The sequence below is a fragment of the Linepithema humile genome, chromosome 5, assembly GCF_040581485.1.
Source record: "Linepithema humile isolate Giens D197 chromosome 5, Lhum_UNIL_v1.0, whole genome shotgun sequence".
Lineage (NCBI taxonomy): Eukaryota > Metazoa > Arthropoda > Insecta > Hymenoptera > Formicidae > Linepithema > Linepithema humile.
In genome coordinates this window covers 26,945,702-26,972,145 of record NC_090132.1, presented here as the reverse complement: position 1 = coordinate 26,972,145, position 26,444 = coordinate 26,945,702, and the positions used below count along the sequence as shown (strand labels likewise).

The window sequence follows — 26,444 nt, the reverse complement described above, 5'->3', positions numbered from 1 at the left end:
AAGCACACGATGCACTCGGCTTGACGACTTTTTCAACGGACGGTACGGCCGAAAATGGCCGGGATCGTGAGCGCAGATAAGAGTCGTGCTTGCCCATGTCCGCATGTCCCTCGTGTTTTCGGAGTTTCGCGCCGGTAATTGTCCGGCCATATGCTCGCCCCGAGCTCGCCCACCGAAACACGTCGGAGGAAACTCCACTCAGAGCGTTCTCATCTCGATTGCTCCGCGATTACGCTCTTGTTCTAATTACAATATTTAAATTCCGCCCGACATGTGCTCGGCCAATTCGGCCGAGCACTGAATGGCCGCATTATCGCCGTCGACACGCTCGCTTGCACGCGTGTGCGTGAACGCGACGTGCGCGCAGTTTATGCACGAAAATTATGACAGGCTCTACGGAAGAGAGAGAGAGAGAGTGAGAGAGAGAGAGAGAGAGAGAGACTGTTGGCTAAACATTCGACAGCTATCGCGATCGGCCGCGCCGATAATTCATTACTCGACCGGATCAGATACGCGCCAGTTGCGCGCGTTACAATGTGTCGGTATCCAGATCATTTCTGATCGCCAATTTGAGTTAAGATCCATTTGTACTAATTGCGATACATTTTTAACACTGGCAAATTTTATCAAATTTAGGCCGAGTTGCACGAAAAAAAAAGCAATAAGTAGAATAAACTATTTCCAGTTTTTCAGCTCTAAAAATCTTTCACATATTATAAAAGAAAATTTATTAATTAATAAAATTGATAAATTTTTGAATCAAGAACAAAAGATCTTTTTATCTTCCAAATAAAAAAACAAGACTTTAAATTTCAAAATAACATTAACATCTATAATATTTAGTAACAAAGTAGAATTTTTTTTTCTAATTTTTCGTATGGCAGTAGTAAATTTTTTATTCATTATTTCGTGGGTTAATTTACCGCTCGAACGATTGATATCTTAGTCGTTCATCGAAGCAAGACAAATCGACTATAAATTAGCCGGGAGACGAGAATCAGGTGGATCGCGATCCAAGTTAATTTAAAGATCGTTACGTTAAAATTATTGGTCATAAAGTGATCACTTTACATGTGGGTCCTATGAATTTTTTTTTTTAAGAACGTCCTTTCAAGAAGAAGAGCGGACGCGTATATCGATTGATCGATGTAAGTTTTGCGGGGCAGAAGCGCACCGTTAAAATGACGCTATTAGCGCGATCGTATTGAAACGGTCCGGTCCGCGTCAGTGATGATTTGTCGCCGCGAGGGCAACCATGCGAGCGACAAATCTCGCTCGTGTGGCACATTGACGAGCATCGATAATACGATACCCGATAATGACGGAGTGCCGCCGATTATATCGGCCTCGTTAACGCACCTGCGCAATGTCCCTCCTGAAACTGATGCGCAAATAAGGTGGTCGATTAACAACAACTTGCAGATGATGTCACTTTAATGCTTGTCCGCGAAATTCCTGCCTGCGGCCGGCCGACCCACACATGCATGCAACTGCGCTTTTAACGAGAAACGTTGCGTGAGGAGCGTTATGAGGGCGATTACGTTTGAAGGATGTGAATATGACAGTTTCGGAAACAAATAATTAAAAAAAAGAAATAAAAGGCTGATGAAAATAATAAGTGCGAGAGTTACTCGCGATAAAATATTTTAATTAAAAACTCATGTTTTAATAAAAAGATAGAATGTAGAGATAATATGTACTTTATACAACGCAAGAAAAAATGAAAACAATTCGGAAGCCGGTTTCCCGCAGTTTTGTTGTTTGATAATTACTTTATTAAATAAACTCTGTGTCCGCTGTGCACGCAGCAGATGAATCCTGCGATCGACGGCCGTGCACGCGTTTACGCATTTGCGTGTTCGCGCCGAGAGCGTGATTATGCTCGTGAAACCGACCACCCTTTACCGCTCTTCTCTTTTCCACGTTCACTTTCCTGCTCCGCGAGCCGACGAACTGGTTTCATCTTAATCTTCTTCGACAAATCTTTCTCGCTCTCCCCTTCTCTCTCTCTCTCTCTCTGTCTCTCTTTAGCGGCGCGAAAAAAAATAAGAGAAAAACCGCATACCACGAGGAATGCGTCTTTCGCACAATTTTGACGCGCGCTTATTACGCTTTTTACGCTTGTATATTGCAAAATACGTGCGATCATCATACGTACAATTATCATATTTTGAATATACTGACAAAAATGTTCCATTTTTATATGCGAATAGCGAATCTGAAAACAACTCCAATTGATAAACTAGTTTATTACATCATTTTTGAATTTTTGAAATATAATTTAAGCAAGCAGAAAATTTAATTTCAGATATTTCATTAATAAGAATATTAGACAGATCAGTTTGCTGTGTTGTAAGTAATTTCTAACGTGGAATGATAATCAAATTGCATTTCTTCCATTTTTATTGAACGTGGTTTGCTGGTTTGAGTGAAAAATTTTACATGATTGAGCGGACAATAATTAGGGATACTATATATTTCTTATTCTCATGCCTGAGACTCGATGAAATTACCGATTTCCTTGCTGCGCAACGTAATGTGCTATCATCGTATAACTATGATTTCGCGTGTTCTCTCTCTGTCGGTTGGGTGAATAATAATTTAACGTTTAAAAGAGTATACACGATCATGTAATTATGATGTATGATGCGCGCGTTATTGCCGCTTGTCATTCATAAAATCCATTTTATATTCTGTCACATGTCATTCACAAAATTTATGTCAGCGGTGTGATATTGTATAATTAGCCGTAATTACATTATTACGCGTAATCCGCTGCATAATAGTATTAATAATATAATGCTGCAAGGTTATATTGTTAACATAAATAACGTTCCGTCGCGCGGTCTAATTATCTATGCAACGCGCCGAGCGAAATTTTTGTTCTTCGCACCGACATCGCGCACGTCCCGCAAAAAGCGCGATCGCGAAGATCGCACCCGTGACACCGGTCGGGTGCAATTTTCACGCTTCGCGCCGGCTAAATTAAAAACGTCGTGTTTGCCCCTAAATGAAGCGCACAATGACTGACGTCGCTCGTTTAAGCATGATGTTTGTTCTTGCCGGGCGTCCACTTAGACGAGATCGCTTAAACGGGCATAAAGCTACCGCGTGCGCTCGCGAAACTCGCCCCGCAGCGTAATGCGTGCTCTTTACACGCGCACGCTACTCACCGGTTATGGAAGGAAGAGGCGAAGCGAGGCGAGGCGGCGGACCGGAAGTGGGAGCAATTAACGATATAAGTGGTTCGCTGGTCTCGGCGCGCGATAAGATCAGCTAACTCGAGTCTAGCTGCTTTTCTTGCGACCGCTCGATGGGAAGATAACAAGCTCGAAAGAGGCAGGTGCCTTTTCGACACATTATACGTTCTTGCTCATCTCGATCCTCCTTTTTCCTCCTCGCTGCTCGTCGCGCTGCGCGCCACGCCGCACCGCGCCGCATCGCGCGTCCCGCTGCGCGTCCTTCCGCGGCCGCTTCTCTACGCGCGGCGATTCGCAAAATAACTTTATTTACGCGGCGAGCGTGCGCCCCAGCTTGTTTGCATTTTATCAAACGGCGTGATAATCATGCCGAGGACCGCGGCCATTTTTCGAGCGAACAGCCGGCTTTTAATATTAAGCAGGCATCCGCGTAATTGGAATCGCGTGTGGTCGTGGCGATGATCGATGCGCGCGGACACTCGATCCGATCGATCATATTTATTCATGCGCGAATTATGTAGCACGTTACAATATTCGTCTGTGCTGGCATAATTTATAGGCGTGTGATATAATCATTTATCGATGCTGTTAACATCGTTAATTTCTTTATTATGCAAGCGATGATGGACCTCTTCACGCGACTTTCGCTTAGAACAAGATTCCATTGAGCTTCGGCGTGTACAAAATTTTATAAATATGTAATACGATCTTCGCTGTTACAAACGTTTTATCGGAAAATTCGTCCAATAATTTTCATTTACGGGAAATTAAATGGAAAATATTCTTCAATTATGTATTAGCGTGTAAGAACGCATTTTCAAATCATGAAATTTTTTTCCTACAATTTTAAGCCGCATAAATACGCTTGAAAGTTCCCCTTTGTCAATTTTCTCTCACACGTAGCGCCTAAACACGAGCGATTATCAGACAATCGACGAAATTAAATCACAAAACGGTGGATGGATTGAAGGAGGGACAGGATGAAGATTCGGATGAGACACCGATGTACTTCTGTTCCGGCGATTTTCTTTTGTCCCCGCGTTTCAGGATGCAGAAGCCCGGCAAAAGCTCGATTTGACCGTGGGGTTAACCACATCCTCTTTCGCCGGACCCGTCTTTCTTTCTTCTTCGGTTTCCACCGGGCCGCTTACCTTCGGGAAGCGAGCCGCGTGGAACCTTAACGGACACTTGCAAAAAAAAAAAAGGAAGACGGAGAATAATAAAACTGTGATTTCCTACCGCTTTCAGCTAATAAGCGCATCCGCTCGTCACTGCAACCTGCAATTATACAAAGTGCGCCGACTGCCGTTCCGAGAGTTCTCTCCCTTATTTATGACGTGTATATCGAGTGAGTACTGTTATAATTTTGCACTTAGCGTCACCGCCAACAATAAGCGTGATTATTTCAAGTAAAATCGTCGAGATAAAATAGTATAATAACTATCATTAACATCACACTTTCGTCTGCAACCGCTGTTTAGGGTTTTTTTTTCCACTGGACGAGTTTGTTACACGGCGTTACACTCGCGATGCAGAATCGCGATTGTATCGAAATGTTCAAAGATCGTTGCGTGGCGGAGAGGTCAGCTATTTTAAGTAATACGCCGTGTGTTTACCCACGATACACAATGCAGCTTTTACCTTTACGTTGATCAATTAACGTTTCTCATAATAAATTTCAAAGAGGAACATTTACCAAATTATAATTGACTTGTGATTTAATTACCGCGAGCTACTTAGCATGAAAGTACAGCGCGTGAAAGAATAAAAAATAGAAGTCTACGAGATGGAGCAGGCGTATTTGCAATGTGTGTGTGCGCGAATTTGCATTAATCAAAAGCAATAAGTACAATTTGCAGTCTGTTAAGTGCAATTTATAGTCTCTTAAAGGAAATAATTGCACGCCCCGGCATTCGTGATTGCGACGATGAGCCGCGTAAGCGGTAATAACTTTAGTATCGCGGTGGAAATCATACGTTAACGACGCCGACGCGATTAAGAATTTCCATAAGTTCTTTTCACGCACGTCCCACGTTTCGCGAGGCGGCGCATTGTCGAAGCGGCAGAACGTACGTCGAAATATATGTAGTTCGCATAGCACGGGAGACCGCCTCGCTCGACCGTGTCCGCCGCTGGGGAAAATCGTTAGTGCCCCGGCAGTGGCGCGGCCGACCGCTAATGGGGCCCAAATTAATTTCACGTAATTGTGGGTACGCGGTGGTGTGCGTCCCGTCCCGTCCGTCCCGGCTACCCGTTTTACCCTAATAGGAATAAAATAAGCCCTTATGTGGGGAGGCGAGAGTGCGCGCGCGAGCGCGAGCGCGCGCTCGCTCGCTGCCACATAATTGCGCCGGCTAACGGCGGAAATAAGCAAACGCGATTAAGCCCCGTGCACACTGTCACGCTCGCCGGGTTTCGCCTTCGACGACGAACGAGTTGTAAGGGTTTCGCCAAATTACACGTCGCTGAACCGCGCCGAAATTTCCGACTTAATGGGACGCGCGGGGGCGATACGTCGTCTAATGATGGTCGACCGTACCACGCGTTCTCAGTCTTCCGTGAAATTTGTCGCCGAAAATACAATTCCGGAAACGAGTACGCGGATGCTCTTTTTTTTTCTGCGGGAAACAATCGGTGTTGCGTGAGCACGCAAATATTTTAGAAAGTCCGTTCGAAGGTTGCGTAGACGTGTGCCGCGATAAAATCTAAAACGAGATTTGCGTGTAGCCGTATGAATGAGATAAAAATAACAGTTTGATGATGTGTATATTTTCTACAATGTGATTTTACACAAGGTTATTAATTGCTTTAAAATAATTCCCGTTTCACTCGAAAAGTAATTAATTCAGAAAACAACCAGAATTCCTGATTGCTTCCGTATTATGTAAAGCAATTGGTTTTATATCACGACTGTAATACAGTTCGTTAAATAAATTTTTGGACTTACCTGTGCATATAGATTCTGAATTTTATTTTCTCTGATTATGTGGAATATAAACTTTCCTGCTGTACATTTACGTTCAACGGAAATTGTAAAGCGAGGATAACGATGTGGCAAAACGATACGCGAAACTCACCGAGGCCTGGCAGAAATACACGTAACATTGTAGAAAGTAAAGTTTTAATTGCCTGGAAGTTTCTACTTCGTGGCGCAAAATCATCATCATGTCATTAATGAAATTAACTGTTATTAAAGAATATTTCGAGTAATGGCTTGTTTCGAGTTTTGTTATCGGTCGAAAGATCGGCAAAACTGTGTGAGAAGGTACCGACTCATCCAATTAAACATATCCAATTAAACATGCTAATTGATAAGCTGAAACGCGCAACAGTATAAACGGTGAACGCTGAAAAAGTCGAATAATGATATTTGTGATGTTTCGTAAAATGTAAAAAAGATTTTAAATTATATAATTACAGCGAAAGAGCGCGCTTAGAAAACGATAAGTAAAATCACTTACCGTAGAGAAACAGTTGAAAACTATTCTCGGAAATTGATTGTACACGTTTAGCTCGTCTTTCAGGGTTATAGCACTTTTACTTTTTTTTTTTTTCGAATTTAAATTTCTCGAATAAAATTGGGTTGCGCAAAATAATCCGACGCGTGCAGTTTTGCTATCATCATTGCGAGTAAGTGCACTAAGTGTGCGGCCACGTTCCGAATACGTGCGTTCACTTAAATCACGGACGTTACAGTATGCATCGCCGCATGAAAATTTCCTAGGAGCCTCGGGCAGAGTACGTCTAAACGCCAATCTGACCGCCGTACATTATGCACAAGATTGCAAATCGATCGTTAAACGAAGAGACTCGATGATCCCGTGACCGATGCAATTTCAGCTTCGACAGTCGAAATGTTCCTAACCGATCGCTTTGTATTTCTCTTCGCGTGAATTAATCCGATTGCCTTCCATTATTCCTTCATGAACCGATCGTTCGGTAAACACTGTATAAATATGCTATTGCACAATTATAAATAGTCTGATCAGTGGAGAAGAGAATCTGAAATTAGAAATTTCTGAATGCGAAATCTTGGGCTCTTTCAAGCTACTGGAAAACTACAAAGCGACGCAATTCGAAGGATAAATATAAAAAATATAGAATTTTTTATGATCCGTCGACTTGAAGTCGCGAGAGCAATCATCGCGACGGAAGAAAACGCACTCGGCGTGACGATTCTGAAAGATAACACAGAACATATTAAATTCAGTATAATATATTTTCCATATAATAATTCTCGCTATACAGACATTATTTTACAAAGCATGATTCATACTAAGTACCTTTTGCTGCGTTACTTAACTACTAAAGTGCGCCGGTCGAGTTTGTCGCCGGCGGCGCATCGTGTCTCCGCATCTCTCGTTACAGCCTATACATTTATAATACTGGTATGTCCTTATCGAAATCGCGTCGCGTCGCGTCGTCGAAACATCAAAACACCGTGCTCTCGCCGGCGGAAACGAAGCAGCGCGGGGAAAAGGCGCGCGGTCCTCCCGACGCGACGTCCGATCTCTCGAAAACGCGCCTCGCGTTTCGCTACGTATATTGAAATCTGAAAAATACTTTGAAATATCTCGCGCTTCATCTCTTGGCTTGAGTCCTGCGGACTCACCCCGTCCTCCGACGAACTCGTAGCCTACGTCTCCGATTTCCCTTCGTCGTATATTTACAGCTTAATTCCATCCACATACATGGATCGCACATTGTGTGTATTTACAGAAAGAATAGCGCAGATCTACGGGTTTGCAGAATCGGCCGTGTCAAACGAACCGATCCGCCGCTACGAAGAATTCCATGGGCGAACCTTCGATTCATATAAAACTAACTTCTCGCCCACTGGTCGATTTAATCGGTCGATCGTATCGACGCGCAAATTGCCGCGATCTAATGAGCCTGTTTCTCAGATACCGAGCTCTTCGGCTTGTTAGCGCGTGATCCGTTCGTGTCAGTTGCGTTTCAGTCTCATCATTTTCGCAGAAAAATCTAGCAATTTTCCAAGCAAGCTGCGGAATGATTCTGATCTCGAGAGGATTGAGACGCTGCTTCGTGTAATTGTTTCGCGAGGAAACATATAATCGTCGTTTGACGCAAGCGTTGCACCGTCATCGTCGTTCATCGTGCGAGCCGCATATTATTGTGTCATTTTTAACGATAATCAGGACTGCTTCGTACCAATTGTATGACAAACATTCCTTTCCGCATGTTCGTCGTAATGTATTTCACTCGCAATGCTACGTCATTTCGCCCGAAGTACTGACTTATTCCCCCGCTCCGTTCATCCTTGCATCCGTTCGTAAATTACCGGTCGCCGGTGTCGTGCAATTTTCAGGACCGTCGCCGTCGCTTACATCTCATCGTCTCGTCGATATTAATTAGCCGGCCGATTCGTTCGTTCCGCCGAAAGAGCGACGGGCAAAGTGCCGGTTTCGCCTTGCCGACACGAGAACGCCGGTTATTTGAATAGTCGAGGTCCCTCCCTTCGTTCGATGCCGCCCCCCTCTTGATCCGTTCCCTTTTTTTTTTTTGTCGTTCGTGACGACCGCGTGTAATTTCGTGTCATTTTAGATTTCTTCCCTCGCGGCCAGGTTCCCCCTAATGTCATATTAATTGTAGATTCGCGTTCGTCCGCGATTGGCTCGTTTCCTGGCGCGACTGTAACCGTCCTCGACGCACGAAACCGTCCGACCGAGCTGCCTTCTTTAACCAGCACGATTCCTCGGGTGGTAACGGATTATTTTCATCCGTTAATTGAATATAAACGCGATAAATTTGGAAAAAATATATTTTTGTTTCGCTCCAGCTAGCGAATATTGACTGGTTTCCTTGCAGATGTGAATCCGTTCTTTTATTCTCGACATTAGAGCCAAGAATTTAATTGAAGATCGCGAGATTTAAAAAATAAAACGCAAAACATGGGGCTTTGGCACAGCGAAATACTTATTTGTCGGTGCAGTATTGTTCGCTTGTACAAATTGACTTACAGCATTCCGCAAGAAAACCCTCAATAATCGATTGATGTCTAAAACGCATATCGCGGGGTAAAATAATTTAATTACGAATATAAAAGAAGGCAACTTTGCAATAAAATTAATCAATATATCTCTGAATTAAATAATTATCACAGTATAATTAAAGATAATTATGATGAAAATAAAACGCATAAACATAAATAATTTCACGGTGCGAATTTTAAAAGTATTGGAAAATAAATACCCTTTAAATGATCGGCCGATCGTACAGAGAAATGAGAATGAAATAATGAACGGACGACAAATGCGCAGTAATGAGTCTCCACATTTGTTCGAAGGCTAACGTTTCGGAAAGCGCCGGATTTTTACTTTCGTTCGCTCTGCACGCTGATTGCATCGACGCTGAATATATTGTTTCACGGTAACCCGCCATTCACTGAACGTTCAAATCACGAAGTTCGGTTAACCGCACGATATTTCCTGCTCACTCTCATTATCTACAAAATCCCGGATGTCCCGTGCTATGTCACTTCCTGTTCTACCTCACGAAATGAGCCGCCCGTGTATTCCGCTCGCATCTGCTTACGTCGGCTACGCGTTACGGATCTCCGCGAGATTCTTTCGGGCTGCTTTCTCCAGATTTCAAAATAATTGCGACAATACATCGGACAATTTCTCATAGTCCTTTCTTCACACTTATACGTATAACTTTTTAAACAGTCTCGTCTCACGACCACCGCGCACTCTTCTCCTCTTCGATTGTATTCGTGGTAGCTGCGTGATTTCGGGTGGCTCTTGGGTGCAAGTTCTCAAGGATATACATATACAGCTCGTGTCCTTTCAAGATTATATAAATGCTCGTGTTATCGATTGATCTACGAACCTTCCACGTGCGAATTATTCGGTGATTTATGTCTCCCGAACCTCCCGCCGTGTTTATTCTTATTTATGAATTGTTGGCGCTGAGAGAAATAGCTGCTGAAATTTGAGCGATCGGTTATCCCGTCCGGAATTGGCTGGCAATCGCTAGCTAAGTGACACTGCTCTGAATTATTCAGCGAACGAGTTACCGCGTCGGTCACTTCTTTTGAGCCCTCCGTTCAGATTTCGGGTAGCTGCTCAATTCATACAACTCAGCGTTTTCGCAAGAAGTCAGGATCACGTTTTGAGAAACGGATCCACTCGCCGCTTCATTCATCCGCTCCCAAGCGATCCTCGCGTCGTCGCAAAGACGTCCTTGCGAGGACTTTATTTTCTAATTCTCCCGCGGGACGCAGGAGAATTCGTCGTCGTTCTTCTCGTCCCCGCCGCGCGGTGTTCTCGACGCGCCGCCGGCGGCACCGGGAGTCTCCGTGTCCTAGATGTCGTGTATGCTCTCCTCGTCGCTGTCGGCCCTCACGCTCCGAGGACTGTCCTCCCTCTGCATGGGCGATCTGTCCTGGCTCTGGCTCCTGTCCCGCTGCCGCGTCCGGTTCATACTTTCCCTGCCGTCCATCACTTCCGGGCTGTCGCGGTAATAGCTGTTCATGCCCGATAGATTCGAGCCGGCCGCGAGAGTGCCGAGGGAGTTGCTCGGGCCCGCCTGGATCATCGTCGGCGGATAAGCCCGCGCGTCCTTCCTCAGAGGCGATCTGTCTCTCGAGTCCGGGCTCTTGCTTCTCTCCTGCTTCCTCGATCTCTCCATGCTCTCCCTTCCCTCCACCAGCTCCGGACTGTCCCTGTAGTAGTTGTTCATGTTCGGGAGATTGGAGGTCGCCGTGAGGCTGCCGAGTGGATTGCTAGGACCCGCCTGCATCATCGGCAACGGATACAATCTCGCCGGCTTCCTGTTCGGCGATCTGTCCCTCGACTCCGGGCTCTTGCTCCTGTCCCTCTTCCTCGAGGACTCCCGGCCGTCGGCTATCTCCGGGCCGTCCCGGTAGTAGTTGCTGAGAGACGACAGGCTGGAGCTCGCCGTTAAGGAGCCGAGGGGATTGCTCGGCCCCGCCAGGATCATCGTGGGCGGGTACAGGCGATAGGGAAGCGGTTTCTGCAGAGTCGCCGCCGCCGACGCTTGCTGATAAAAGAATCCGTTCGCAGGTAACGTGTGCGCGCCAGGATACTGCCAGTAGCGTCCTGCGGCAGGATGCGCGGGGATGGTCGCGGCGCCGCTGCCGTACAGCTGCTGAAAGGCGGCCACGGCGAAATTGTTTTCGGCCATGATCTCGAAACCCACGATCGTCTGTCGCTTCCACTTCGTCCTGCAAGCACAAAGGAGGCGGATACGTGAATAACAATGATCCGCGCGCGGGAGCTTTCGCGATTTATTCACACAGGAGAATCGATAGCCCTTGTTTTATACGAATTGAAGATTTTTTAAAATAGGAACGACGCGATGACGCGTGATTTCTGTACTGAACAAAAATACGTGTACATTGTTTATAAAAAAAAAAATCACAACGATAAAATAATTCCAGCTTCATGTGTGACATTTGCTTCTATAAAATATTAAATTCTCGAACATTTAAGACACAAACTTTCCTAAATAAATAATTCTTGCACTTGTGACGTTGCTATCGTTTATTCATCAACAATATAGCATGTGCAAAGTTTCGCTAAAGGGCTTGCTTTGAGGTGTGTCGATTTTCTTTTATGAACAGTGTGCATATACTCGACAATTTATAATATATTAATTGCAGCACAATAATTCTAATTACATATAATATAATGAAATATACATAATACATCGAATCATTTATGAGCATCAAAATTCTCAAGCCAATAATAATACACGTCCATAAGTGTTGGTCGAAAGCTACACGTCGATAATGACCGGCGATGAAAACAGCTCATCTATTCGAGATATTTATATCAGCCGAACGATCGTTATTCTCATAACATAATATCGGCAAAGTGGGATCTAGCTTCGACCTACCAATGTCAAACGGCAGGCCCGTGCAAACCGCGATACTGCGATACGAGCTTGATCGCCGGAAGCACGTGCGAGCATAGCGTAGTTCCACGGTAGTTTTCCAGATTCTAACGGCGAACGATAAGATCCGTTCCAAGTATTTCAGTTGTACACGTTCGTAGCGCGAGGTTACCGGTATAAGAGAATCGACTGGGCTTTTCGAGGCCACCACCCGAAGCAATCACGGTGCTTTCTGCAATTTCTCCCCGGGATCAGCCCCTTCCCCTCCTTCGCAATGCCCCTCCCCGCCCTCTCCTCACGTATGTAAATCTCGATCTGGGACAATTACGCTAAAACGGGGTGGCGTGCCGCCAAGTGGTTACGTTGGCCACACTACCGGGAGCTTATTATACTAACAAATAGCCCGTGGAGTTTCAGTGCCTAATCATCGCGTATCATGGCACGCACACACACACACACACACGCGCGCGCGCGCGCATACACACACGTATGCCAGCGCCGCACCTGCGAACGTAAAAGCGCCCTTAGACGCGCGCGAGACAGAGATATATCAACAGGCCGTGGTCGGAGGAGAGGAAGAGGGTTGATACCGTGTAACGGGGACGCGATGAAACACGAAGGGAGACACGGGGCAAAATTCCCTGCCGAAGACCGTCGCATTAACCGAACATTACTGCTCGTAATGCTGCAGATTATACCGCGAAAATCACGATACTCTACACAGAATCGAGGCGCGAGCTGCGCTCGATCGGCTAACGCTATATAATAACACTATATGCAATGGAAAAGATTAGTCTACATAAAATCTTTGAATGGCGTGCATGCAGCGCATGCATTTTACTTGAATACAAAGAAAGGAAAGTATTGTGTGTAACAGAAAACGGAGTGGAAAATGAAACAGGTAGAACACGAAGAGAAAAATGTGTTCGATTATGCCAGAGATTATAAAATTATTAATTGAGAGTAATTTTGTAGATCTAATCTGCGAAATTAAATGTTGAGGAAAAATTTGAATTTGAATTGAAATAAAATTAAAGCAAGAGATATACACGAGATATCAAAAATTATGTTTCATCTGTTTATATGTATTCGTAATTAGCGGTAGAAAAATTTCACATTTCTAAAGAAGAAGAGACACGCTATATTATTCTTTATATTTAGAAATAAACTAAAGAAAGGACGCGTAAGAATTGAAAGAAATATTACGAACGTTGCATGAACGATCGAACCCGCAACCTTTGTGTAATATCGAAAACGTTGACTTTTTAATAAACACGATACGAAAGCGCGCGCTCACGCGATTAGAGGAACTCGCCCTTCACAAGAGAAATATATTAAAGCACCGCTTAATACGCTCGAGTGGCTTAATACGAAATAAGGCGGATAAGACAGAGAAAAATGTACGTTAAGAGAAAACGAGTGTGAAGGGCTATTATATTACATGAACCAACCTGCCATAACGTTCATGAATAATATCAAGAAAATTACAACCCTTACGTGGCAGCGAGGCGTGAATTACATCCGACGTTCTTGCTCGATAAGTGCAAGTAGTTTTTGCCACCCCCGCCACTGCGTTGCGCTTCGAAAAAAAAATCTACCTATATATATATATATGCTTCTCTTATCGTTTCGCGTAACTCATGACTAATTCAGCCGTAATTATGATATACAAGTGCGCTATCGCGTGAACATCAATAAAGATTTTTCGAACATTAGCGAGCGGCTTCCGCTGGGCAACTGCGAGAGATACTTTAATTCGGATCAATAAATATAAGGCTGTGAAGTTGAATGACTGCACAACCGTTTCAGTGTTCGTGAATCTGAAAAAAAAAGACTCGATTGAAGTACACTTGCACGAACAATTTCCACAAAATTATTAGTGATTCTACTAATATTGGCATCTCTGAATCCGTTACAGTCTTTGTCGACGAGCCCGTGCATCATTCTCGGGATCTTCGAGAATCGCTTTTATTCGCGACGATAAATCAAACCGTGCTCCCAACTTTGTCTCGATAAAAATTCGACGAATTGCGCCGACGAAAATTCAGGCGATAATTAACGAGCGCCGCCGCTGTGTACATTTGTTACACTTTTTTTTTTGAGGGGGCGAGGGGGGAGAGTTAAAATTGCAGTCGCGATGAAAAAAAGGGTTGTACCTTCGAAATGCGGTCGCGAATGTAACGGGGCAATAGTCGCAGCGGGAGGGTGGAGAGGAGTGCACTTGGTGGTCGGAGTAATTAATAATCAAGAGATCCGCGCCTGGCAAGGGACAAAGCGGCTCTAACGGATATGCAGCTCGCACGGAAAATTCGACAATTAATATATTTCGTGGGGTGCGAGCCCTCCCCTCTCTCTCTCTCTCTCTCTCTCTCTCTCCCTTCCCCCCCTTCTTTCTCTCCTGTTCTCTCGCGATTCTCTGCTGATGTATAGTAGCGAATGTGGGCCACAATCTTTCTCTCTTTCCCTCCGTCTCTCTTTTCCACTTCTCTCTCTCTCTCTCCCTCTCTCTCTCTCTCTTTCTCTCTCTCTCGATATGGCTCTGCTCGCCCTTTTGTGACGGGCTGCGATAGGGGAGGTCGCAGTAAAATCGTTCATGAATTTTAAACAGGCACCTCTGAATCGAGCCACGATCATTTCTCATTTTTCTGCCGGCACGTCGGAGGCGCAAGAAGGACGAGCGTGTCCGAGCGCGAGGATGAGAGAGAGACGGCGAAAGTGGAGTGACGGTGACAGACAGCGCCGAGAACCGCTCGCGCGATTATATGATGAGTAATGTTTTTTAATTCCCCCACTTTTGGGCTGGGGTTGGTCGGTGATTTTCGAGTGCAGCCACTCTAAAACACCCTTAATTGCCCGTTGGCTTTTTACAGCCGCCGGCTAGGAGCTAGGGGGGCCGGAAGTAACCGGAGGGGGAAACTCGAGGGGAGAGACAGGAAGAAAGAGGGAGAGAGAAGAAGAGTCATTGATTTATCGCTCCTGAGGTGCTCGAGGGGCTGCTTGATCTCGCTCGAATGAAACGAAGAGAGGACGAGGAGAAGGAAAGGAGGGGGGGGGGGGTTCTCGAGAGCGGCGAGAAAAGTGTAACGATCGTTTCCACCGCGTTTCTTTATCCTAATGATCGTACGGCTCTCGAGAGGTGGTGAAAAAATTCCCGTCTTCTTCCTTCCGGCGACAAACTTCTGAAAATCGATCGTATCGCTGCGAGCGACGTTTTCCCCGTCGTCGTAGTTGTCGGGTGTCAAAGTGACACGTTGCTTAGAAATTTCGGGGCGATTTACGCGAACAGTCGTTGCGCGACAGGAGGCGTTCAACGGGTATCACGAGTGTTACGAGGGCGCGGGTTATTTTTTAACGAGCACACGAATATTCCGAGTGAGAGAGAATAATGATTATTTCTAACGTTAATGTCATTTTCTACTTTGCAGATCTTCTACAACTTCGGCATATACTCTGGAAGTTGAATCCAAATCACCCGTGTGTTTGCTGGCATCTTCCGAGCAACGGTGGAAACCTCGACGATTAGCGAGTCGAAGAGCGATAAACGCGATTCGCCGAAGACGAATATTAAAAACGTCCAGCTGGAACAAGCAGAGGCGAAAAAATGGCAAGGTAAGAAGGAGAGGGCGAAACTGAGGGGAGAGTTAATGCATTTATAATGGTGGTTGGGTCTGTTCGCTGCTTTTGCGGTCACATGCCTGTGCGACACTAATGCGTCGAAGCTGTTGGGTCGCTTTGTGATAATAATGGCCACGGAGAAACCGAAAGAGAGCTGGATAGAAAGGGCGACATGTTTTCCAATTATTACTCGCTTCAATGACTACGAGACACATATTTCACAATTGGTAGTTTACACGCAGCTTGCGTGTTATCTTTGGCTGCGCACCGGCAGACAAAAATAGGCAGAACGCGTAATGCAACAACTTTTATGCAACAAGGTTTCTTGCGATATAATTTTCTTATCTCTGGATCTTGATATCTCTATACAATAATAAATTTCATAAATTATCGCCGCTCCCGTTCGTGACGCGTCTTCCGCGCTAAATATGTCTCGTGTGTTGAGATAAATTCAAAGTTAAAAATTTCTTTAAAAAAAAAATAAGGTCTCAGATTTAGCGCTCACACTTGACGTTTTATTGTTAGCCGCTGGAGTGACTCGGTGCCAGGTTTTTTTCCTTCCTTTATATTAAGCACTGCAAGTAAATGGATTGCGCATAAGCCTGATAAAAACTGCGAGGCGTCGCAAATTGTTATTTCCCGCGAAATTACCGAAAAACACGCGACCTCATTTAGGATGAAAACGCGCGTTAATTAACCGCGTTTCGGTTAAGCGTCCCGCGGAGTAAAAAGAGTTAATCAGGTGATTATAGCCGGGCAGGCGGGCGAGCAGGGGCAGAGGTGGGGCGAGGGGGGGCCGACAAATGCGCATGCAAATACGTCGTTACCGGGCATGCCCGGACTGTTATCGCGCGCCGCCCGATTAGCCCCGTTTTTCTAGCTATTTCGTGAAATTCCGCGGCGACCCGAGGCACGGAATCGCGCACGAAATCGCTCGGCGCTGCCGTGACGCAAGCCGCGATCGAAACGAGCGCATTCGACGTAAGTATCCGCGAAATCAAGGCGACCCGTTATGAAGCGGTTTACCCCGGAGGCGTGGGAAGCCCGCGCTGTTCTTCCGGCGCAGAAGGCGAGGGCCCCCCGGGAGAGAAACGAAATTCTCACGATCGCGACGTATGTAACGCGCCGGTGATGTCGTCACATCGTGACAACGCAACGTCATAATGCCGTCGTCAAACATGAAAGTATCGAACGCCAGAAGGACGCGTTTTCAGCGCCGAGAAGGCACACTCTACAATGTTAAATAAACACGCATCTGCCATTGTTCTTTATCTTTTTTTTTTTTTTCTTCCTTTTTGCGCAACGCGGACTAGAGTCGAAAAGTGCGTTTGGAAAAACGAGGAATATCAGAATCACTCGCAATATTTCGACTTGTTCGCGCACGAGTTGAAAAAAAATGCACATTTGTTGCGTCAGATTTATCGCTCGTATATCGCTATTAATCTTGAGTGAATGTCGCGCGAGTATAAAACGCGAATAATTTTTCTTTATTTTCAGAGTTTCAATTGGCGGGCGGGAATGCACGCGCGCTCTCCGCGGACATTAGTTATTTTTTTTTTTTTGCGGTGCATTTCGACGCCGTTATCCCGTTATAGATAATCCCGCATTTGCATTCTTCGCGGGCACGAGTTATCGTTTCTGCCTAGACGCACAGTAAAATACCGCCGTGCGCGCGCGTTTACAGTGTAATACTTGATGGCACATAACGAGCGCAAAACCGTGTGAAGGATTCAACCTCGGCCTCTTCCCCCTCGCCGGCGCGATCAAGCCCGCGTGTACTTTTCGCGGTGTAGTTTCGTTTCGTGGAAATTGCGCGCTGCTTCTCTGAGAGGATCTTCAAAGCCGCGCACGGCAAATACATCGCGGGATAAAAGCCACGTCGCCAACCTAATTTCTTTTACACGTTTGAAAAGAGTATTAGCGGTCGCGCTCGCGCTCGAAGCTCGGCGAATAAATCATGCAACGCTTGGGCTACAGTTACACACGATACGTAATTTCAGGCTCAAATGAGTTTCCTCTTGCCTCTCATTGGCTTCGACGCAGTCACGTTTCGTTATTATACGGTGAAAGCAATGAAATCTATCGAACGGCGCGCACTCTGTAGAAATGTATTCCGCGGCGTTATTTTACATTTGTAATTTTTTTCCATGCTTCATATTCTTTCCTATGAGCTGTTTTTATAACTATCGGCTAATTGCAAGAGCGTACGTCGAATTACGCGACAGCGCGGAAAACGAGAGCGACGAGGGCGCGCGGCGGTAGTTTCGACGAAAAAAAAGTACAAGCTACCGCATAATACTCTAGAATTACGAGTCACGTCCCGAGGGCAGGATCCTCTCTCGCGCGCACAGTCGCGTGGAACGTGCAAAAGATGGGACAACGAATGCGGGAGACCGTAAGTGCATATGCGTGAGCGCAACAACGCGGACGACGACACGATGCAAATGCCACCGACTCTGTATATTCCGTGCATTTTGTCTCTCGCAGCTACGTTGCCTCGAAAAGGCTCTTTCGCACATTCTGATTTCAATGCGAGACCTTTATCTCTAACCTGTCGTCTCAATTACAGTTTGAAAATATTACACACACACATTCGTCTTGCTTTCTTTTATCCGTCAAATCAAAATTGTTGTGGAACAAAAAAAAAAAACGTAGTTTTCGCAGCAGAAATCTGAGGCAGAAATATTTTTCTTTCGTCAAATTCGAAAATATTAATAAGAAAAGGTTTGAATACATAGTCAGAGAAAGGAACATGATGCGCGCAAAGGTCGCGCTTCTCACTAATCACGGCAAGGTGGCAGTGATATCCGCCGCTAATCCTCCGCGGCTGCACAAGTCATGCGTCCGAACGCATAAATCTCGGCGTGCATTACGAATGGTATAAACGCGCGGGTCTCGTGGTGTGTTTCATTAAAATGCAGTTTCTGAGCTGAGCAAGCGCCGCCGATATTAAAGATCGAAAGAGACGCATGCTTCGTCAACGTTAGCACTGCACGCTACTTGCGCGGCTCGCTTATGGCCGAGCACGTAATTAGCCGATAAGTAGAGACGATTTGCTGCGAGTAACGTAACGAGTCCTAATGACTTCTAAACAACTAAACGACCGACCGCATCTGTGTGTGTGTGTGTGTGTGTGTGTGTGTGTGTGTGTGTGTGTGTGTGTGTGTGTGTGTGTGTGTGTGTGTGTGTGTGTGTGTGTGTGTGTGTGCGCGTGGAAAAGCGAGGAGCGTATCGCTTATCGCTGGAAAAGCGCTTTGCAGGCGGACCGCAATCTCCGCGCGTTTAGTCTCCCGGCGCCGATTTCACGGAAAGTTTCGTGCGGAAAGACATCGCGGTCGATCATGAATACCGTTCGTGTGTGTGTGTGTACATATCATGCAATCGTTCAGATGACTCATTGTTGAACGTAATTTACGTGCGATTGAGGTGCGTGCGTGTTAGTTGATCATCCGATGAATGAGACGCATATAACAGAAAATGGCAGGAACGTTAACGTTTTCAAAGCTATTCATCATATGTCTTCTTTAAATAAATGCGCAAGTTTTTTTTCTAGAGTAAATCGATTATTACACAGTTTAAATAAATCTTATTTCATCATTTATATCAGTGAAAAAAAAATAAATGAAAGGAAGACCGCGCCTGTATTATTCACACAATACATTATTGAATACTATAATTAACGCCCACGACGATAGTTGATGAACGATTAAATAAGACGTCCGTGGGAATAGAAATAACGCAATAAAGAACAGTCATTCGATAAATCCACATATATCGAAGGAAATTACCCCGTAATTGTCGTCCATCATGACGTCCATGAATTATTCATCGTTAATAGAATACGTTTATTTATTTTCTGCTACACTCTATTTTTCTAAAGCACCGAATAACAAGCGTCAAAGTGCAATCTTTCAAGTTTGCACTGAAATCCGCTTAAAGTTTATCGAGCACGGCGCAAAGAAGCAGCATTTCTCCGCTTATTTCAACACGGCTCCAAATATCACGCGCGTCTCTCATAAGCCGCTGTTGGCATCGGAAGAGCACACAGCTTATGTTTTCGGCGAGCGTTTAGCCGAGATGAGGGAAAAAGGGAGCAGAGTCCGTCGTCGTGGCGCCCGAGGTGTGGCCGGCGCCTCCGCGAAGAAGCGCCGAGTCACACTGCATCGAGGCGTGCACCGAGCAACAAAACTTTAAGCGGGCACTTAAGAAGCCGCCCGTCAGGAGCGTCACTAATTTTCCCGACTTTTTGCCGAGCGCGGCCTCTCCTCTCCTCTCCGCCTCGCTTCCTAACCTCCTCGCGTCCTCTCGCGCGACGACACGACCGCGGCGCACACGTGCCTCCGTGGCCCCGTTGGTTCTCTCATTTTCGCCATAATTAAACGCGACTGAATGTCAATATGGCGAAAATTAATTAGCGCGTCGTTACGCCGGCTACGTCGGGGATTTCACGGCTCGAAGTATTGCACGAGGCATGTACAAAGATCAAGGCACGCGTCATGCTGATCTGTAATTTATGCAGCGCGCGATATACGGTACCTTGCACTTTAGTATTTGAAACGTGTAGCAATTAATATGAGTGCCGTAAGTGCCGAGTTTAATTATTCTGACGTTTGAGCATAATTATTTTGCGTGCGTTTCACGTACGATTATTGTTGTAATTACAATTAGATCTATCGAAAGTCTATTATAAAAATTCTCAAGCTGCAAAAAAAAAACAATTTATTTTACAATGAAAAAAAAATGTGAAAAAAAACTGTTTGCACTCTTTCGAGCCACTTAGAAAGTAACGTTTAAGAATTGATCGATTATTGGCGGGAGATTGTTCGTGCCGAGCTGATTCACGTTTTTAATTCGACACTAATAGACAAAAGTCAGCGTTATTTCCTGATTGGCGCGATGATAAGCGTAACTTGGCAAAAATAACGATGTATAACAGTAATTCGCGCATTGCAAAGTATTCTGTATCAAAAGCTATCCTTAATCACTGTTGTCCATTACGCCGATCCGGCGTAATGAGCGAGCAAACTGCCGGCTGTAGAAAATAAATAGCCGTAACGATTACACCGCGCACAGTTGCGATGTTGCGTGGATCGCCGGCCGGCCGCCATGATATGGGAAACGAGCAGCGTCTTTGAAAATCGTGGACTCTCGGCGGCACGCAATTACGCTTGAAAAATTGAACGGCCACCGAAATGCAGGTAGTCCTTCACGATCGGCGCGGCGCAACGCTTGGCAGCCCCGCTGCCCGTCATTACGCCATTCGCTCCACCGGTAATTGACAGTCTAATGACACAGTCTAGAGAGTCTGGCGCTCGCCTCGCCCCCCGCCTCGTCCTTTCGTACATCGTACATCACGATCTACGAGGATCCTCATTAACGATTCGCCTTCTTTGTGCACGATCGGCCGCTTGTCTAAACTAAACGGCCGACGGTAGAAGTCGCGAAGTCATGACTCGTGGGTGTTTCCTGCTAATCACCGTACGTTTCAGCGCGACGAAGGGAATAAGAGAATAATGATAATTAGTGCATAGCGCGATTAATATAGCCGGCCCGCGGACTTTGCGCATCGCGCGCGAAAGCGCAGCGTTGAGATTTTATTCGTCGGAACTTTAGCTGTGGGAATATCTTTGGAATAGAAACGTACAAAATAAAGACGTGAAAAGTCGTCGAATTTATAAAACTACAAAAGTAATAAGGCATTAATTTTTTTTAATTATTTGAATAAGAGGTTTTCGTATCTCTATTAGAGAGACATTAAATATGTTTCTAATCTACTAATGAATAAAACTATAAAAAACTATGGGATTATATTGTAAAGAATTTAAAAAATATCAGGCTATTTATCTTGCAGTTGTTTTTGGGCAAGAAGAACTGTACAAAATTGTATGAAACTTTTCTCGCCGATGTTACACTCGTTTACTTAGGACGGAGCGTGTCGAAATGATTCCAAAAGAACATCCGGGCATACAATTTTAATTTTGCTTGGGCAAACTTTTGACGCGGTGCTTGTGAGCCGGCCAATGAGCTTGATGATTGGATTGGAAAGAGGTGGATGGTCCATGAAAAATCACGAGCACGAAACTACAGGCGCCACTGGATGACTCCACGAAACTGCATTTACAAAGGATACCGCGCAGGATTTTGAAATCGATTCCAACCGCCTGGTCTTACTTTCGTAAGGGAATCGACGACGAGCCAATATCAAACAGCTGTTTCCTAGTTTTAGATCAGATCGCCATATCTAGGTCTCCGTTTCAATATTGATAAATTAATATAATAAATTCAAGAAAATTGTCTTGTGTACAAAATCCAGTAGAAAAAATCCTGTACACAAAATTCTGTAACCGAGTATCAATTCTTTTCAGTCGCATTGAAGATTCACACAAAAAGAAAGTACATATTTGTTTCAGCGATTGCTTAATCTTCTTCGAAATCGTTCTTATTCAATTATATAATTTTTAATTACAATCTTCTCAATTCGGAGAAAAAAATTTGCCTTTGTGTGTCGACGATCAAAGTTATTCTTGGCTTATTAAAGTGTCGACGAGGACGATATTCTTAAGATTGGGATATGCTGTAAAACCGGTAACGGAGGCACATGACTCTCGAGATATTTGCTCAGGTTTTGGCCAACGATCCTCGCGTTTAACCACGTAAACAACGCCTTTGTTGGCCGCCGCGATTTCCATTTACGAATTCGACACGCGCCAGCACAAAGGAGCGCGCCGCTATGCTTCCGAGATCGGGGGATCGTGATGAGGAGCTTTCTATCCGATATTCAACAATGTAACGCGAGCATCGAAAGGTCGATCGATCGTTCCACTTTTGTCTCTTTAGAGTTTCAAACCTTTAGCGGCTATTCATAAGTTTTTATGCGCAGCCTCATCACGCAGTCGATCGCGCCCAAAGGGAGGCACTTTCAGTAATTATCTTTCAATAAAAATCTCAGAATTTTAATAAGAAACTCTCTATCGAAAAACCGGAACGACATATGTGTGTGTTTCGCGAAAATTATGTTTCAATTTTATCGATGTTTAAAAAAAAAAAAAATTATCTTAAACAAATCGTGTAATGTTACAAAGTTAATCGATACATTTTCATCATCTATCATCGTATGTTAGTTATGGCTCGTCAATCCCGAACGAATTCATAAACACGAGAAACTGCTATCATATCGCGACCGTTTAGATAATGACCCATCAAATTGATTATTGTTCGCATATGTCGTGTAGTAGCCTCGTTTAGAAATTCGTAACGCATCTTCCGTCTCGCTTACCTTCTGTTTTGGTACCACGTTTTCACTTGCGTGTCCGTCAGCTGCAATTTCGCCGCCAGCTCCATTCTGTCCTGCACGCTGAGGTACTTTTGTCGCTCGAAGCTCTTCTCGAGGGTCTGAAGCTGGTGATCCGTGAAAGCCGTGCGCGCTTTACGCTGCTTCTTACTCTGCGCGGAGCCCAAGGAACTCGAGGACGAGCTTTTAGGATCATCCTCTTTGCCACCTGAAATTGCAAAACTGTTGATATTGAACGTCTCCTTGCCTTCCTTCCGACTCGTCGCGCGATTTATGTCGGCTATAAAGTTATCGCCGAAGAAAGGAGAACAATTTTCCGACATACGCTCGTAAAAGTTGCTTAAGTGTACGCTTTAAAAAAGTTGGCAATCGAATCACAATCGTCATTTTAACGACTCTGCGAAAATAATTTAATTTCCAAGCACATTATATTTTCGTTGAATTTTGTCTAAGATTTATATTTCCTGAAACACTGTATATATATATATATATATATAAGTTTCACGGCATTGGTGTATACTGCGGCGATACAATCGTTTTGTTAAAAGAATCGCTATAAAGAGTCGCCGATCTATCATCGAGCCCAGGAATTGCGAAGTGCCGAATGCGGCTTTTGTTTTCGCTGAGGGTGGAATCGATGCCATGCGCGCGGATTATACGCGGTGGTCGTTTTTGTCGTTGCCTGCATGGCGATTGCAGCCGCCTCTCTATCGACGAAAGAGAGAGAGAGAGAGAGAGAGAGAGAGAAAAAGAGAGAGAGAAAGCGAGAGAGAGGGAGCGAGGGATCCTTTTGTTCTCAGTTCGACTCTCCGCGCAGCTGAGAGCCGATTGGCTGGTATCGCGGATTGGACCACGCAGCCGCGTCGAGACGCCGCAAATTATCCCCCCGGTGTACGTCGCCGTATCCGGAGTGAGACAGAGAAAGGGAGGGTGGGATTCCCCGAGGAAACCGATTACACCCGATACAAGTCACGCTCACATGCGGCACACAATCGCGCGCTCGTGCCCATTTCATCCCTCTCAAGCTTCATTACACCGCCGTCCTTGTTCTCGCTGTAAGGAAGACGGTTTCGATCGCGGGGGATGCGCGAACGATTTTCCATTTTCCGCGTCATCTTGACGAAGCGGAGGATCAAGAGCAATTATTAACGTGAAACGAATGAGCGCCGGGGACGCGATGAAAGCAGGCGGAATGCGAAACTCGACGGCGCGTTTGTAAAAATTCGAAACTTTAACTCGAAAGTGAGGAGTGTATTGCGTATTTGCATTATCGAAACGAGAAAGATGTACGATTCACATGAATCACGCCGCCTGTCACCTACATAATCGGCTTGTCCACACAAATTTATAATTTCCAAATTAAAAGTAAACTTGGGCAATTTTGTTTTTTTTTTTTTTTTTTAGACATAGCAGAATTCTTGACGCCTCGAACAGGCTATCCGCCGACCCTTTTCAAATTATCCCGTGGCCGGAGGGTGTGTCTTGTCGCGAGTAAATCGAGCAACCTCTCGAGAAGTACCGATCAGAAAACCAGCCTGCGATCTCCCGGGGGAACAGAAGCCCGTACGGGCTTCTGAAAGTATCTAAAGGCCCGTTGTCGCGAGTTCATCGATTGGAACGGTCGTGGATGGCGCGGGAGAAGCACTCTGTGGGAGGTGGGCGAATTCAGTGGTGGGAAGGGGGGGGCGAGGATGAAGGAAGGGGGGAGGGAGCGGATGCAGCCAGGAATAACACAGAGCGCGCCGGATGGGCGGCGGCGGGGAAGGGACGGGGGGGAGGTCGGGAAGATAGAAAGCTCGTGGATTGAGTTAACCCGGACGAAAGCGCGGCTCTTAGCCCCCGTTTGATCGGCCAGATTCGCTCGAACGGGTCCGGAGTCTGCTGCTGCGCCATGCTAGCTGCGCCATGCCGGGCGCGCGCACCCGATATCTCTCCCCCTCCCTCCCTCTTTCCCCCCGCAGGAAACGCTTCGAGCGAAGGCGACCCTCTCGTCCTGGCTTGCATCGGGGCACCGCGCGACTCGACTCGACTCGAAGCTCGACTCCCGAGACTTGTCCTCGCGACCGGGAAGGAGGAAAGGGGGGGAGGGGTGGACGCGCGGGAAGGAGCGAGAAGAGAGACGAGCGGCAACGGTGGAAACGGAGGTTGGAAAACTAAATTTACTATGTGATACACTTAGAGCCTGGGTCCCAACCGACGTCGGAGTTCTCCTTTTGAGACACTTCCAAGACGTTAGGCGGGACTTTCCCCATCCCCCTCCGCCCCCCCCCCACCCCTCTCGCGGGGGTAACTCGAGAACCATCGCGAAACATCCATCCCTCTTTTTCCCGGCCGCGCGGCCACGTTCGTCTGCGAGGCACGTAGCCCCGGGCTTGGGGCTTATCTGTGTTCGTCCCGTCTTTACGAGCGTGTTCATGCGCCACTCTTTACTCCGCGTTTTCACTTTGATGCGAGATGACGACGTCCGCGATCGGCTTTGCACAAAGTGGTTTCCATCTCAGGGTTGATGTCACGATCCACGATCATATGCCCGCTGCATCTCAATCTCTGTATCACGTATTTCTAACGTCTCACAGAAAGGATGAAGCATAAGCGCAAAATGAATTAGGTTTCATTCCAGGAAACACGGTGATTGTTAAATGTCGACTAATCATGAATAACATTAACTCTCCTCAAAGTCGTACAATGTTGAACCATAGAACATTTTTCCCGATCATTCAGTTACACTCGTAGTTTAGATAATCTGCATATAATTCGAGAAATTCACTTATAATTTTTTGCAATAGGCATCCGAAGAATCGAATATTTTGTGCATACATTCTGCATTTACTTTTTTTTTGCATTAAAACTAGAACTGTAGAATTTCATCCCGAATTTTCTCAAAATTATAGATTGTCTAAAATGAACTGTAGAAAACTCGTATGTTATTTTTCTAGTTAATTCTGCATCTTAATAGTTCTCATAAGCCTGAGAGATAATCGATTCTTTTTTTTTCTCAGCCGCAACAATAATTCAATGTTACGAGTTCCGCGCATTATTCACTACGCCATAAAGCTATCCAATTATCGATACTTCCAATATTAGCCAGTCCCATTAATATAATTATGCAGCAACATTGCACATTGAAATAGATTTTATCAGTATAAAGTTTCTTTGCGAATGTAAAGTGCAGTTAATTGCTCATGATGAAGCATTCATTATACAAAACATACGCATCAAATTACGCGTTCGTAATGATCAAACGAAATTTCAACGTCAAAATGGACCCTGTTCTATGTGCGGACAGCAGTCAGAATTCGCTCGGTTTTCTCGCATAGAATTTCGGTAAAGTTTTAAAAATATTCTCAAGATGTTACCGCGAACTTTATCAAGATGTTAAAGTAACTCGAGCACCTTCTTTCCTCTTAAAGATAGGATAGTTTTCCTTTATCTTCCAACTTTTTCCTACTGCGGCACAC

At 45.4% G+C, this 26,444-nt stretch overlaps 1 protein-coding gene across 1 annotated transcript in view; it reads right to left on the bottom strand.

Moving 5' to 3' along the window:
• Positions 1–7,400: 7,400 nt before the first annotated feature.
• Positions 7,401–26,444, bottom strand: part of B-H2 (homeobox protein BarH2) — a 29,665-nt gene continuing 10,621 nt past the window's right edge. The window contains exons 2-3 of the mRNA XM_012359193.2: positions 22,972–23,194; positions 7,401–11,409 (exon numbers count right to left, since the gene is read on the bottom strand). Coding sequence (XP_012214616.1) covers positions 10,527–11,409; positions 22,972–23,194 — 1,106 coding nt within the window. The 3' untranslated portion in view covers positions 7,401–10,526. The remainder of the gene's footprint in view (positions 11,410–22,971; positions 23,195–26,444) is intronic.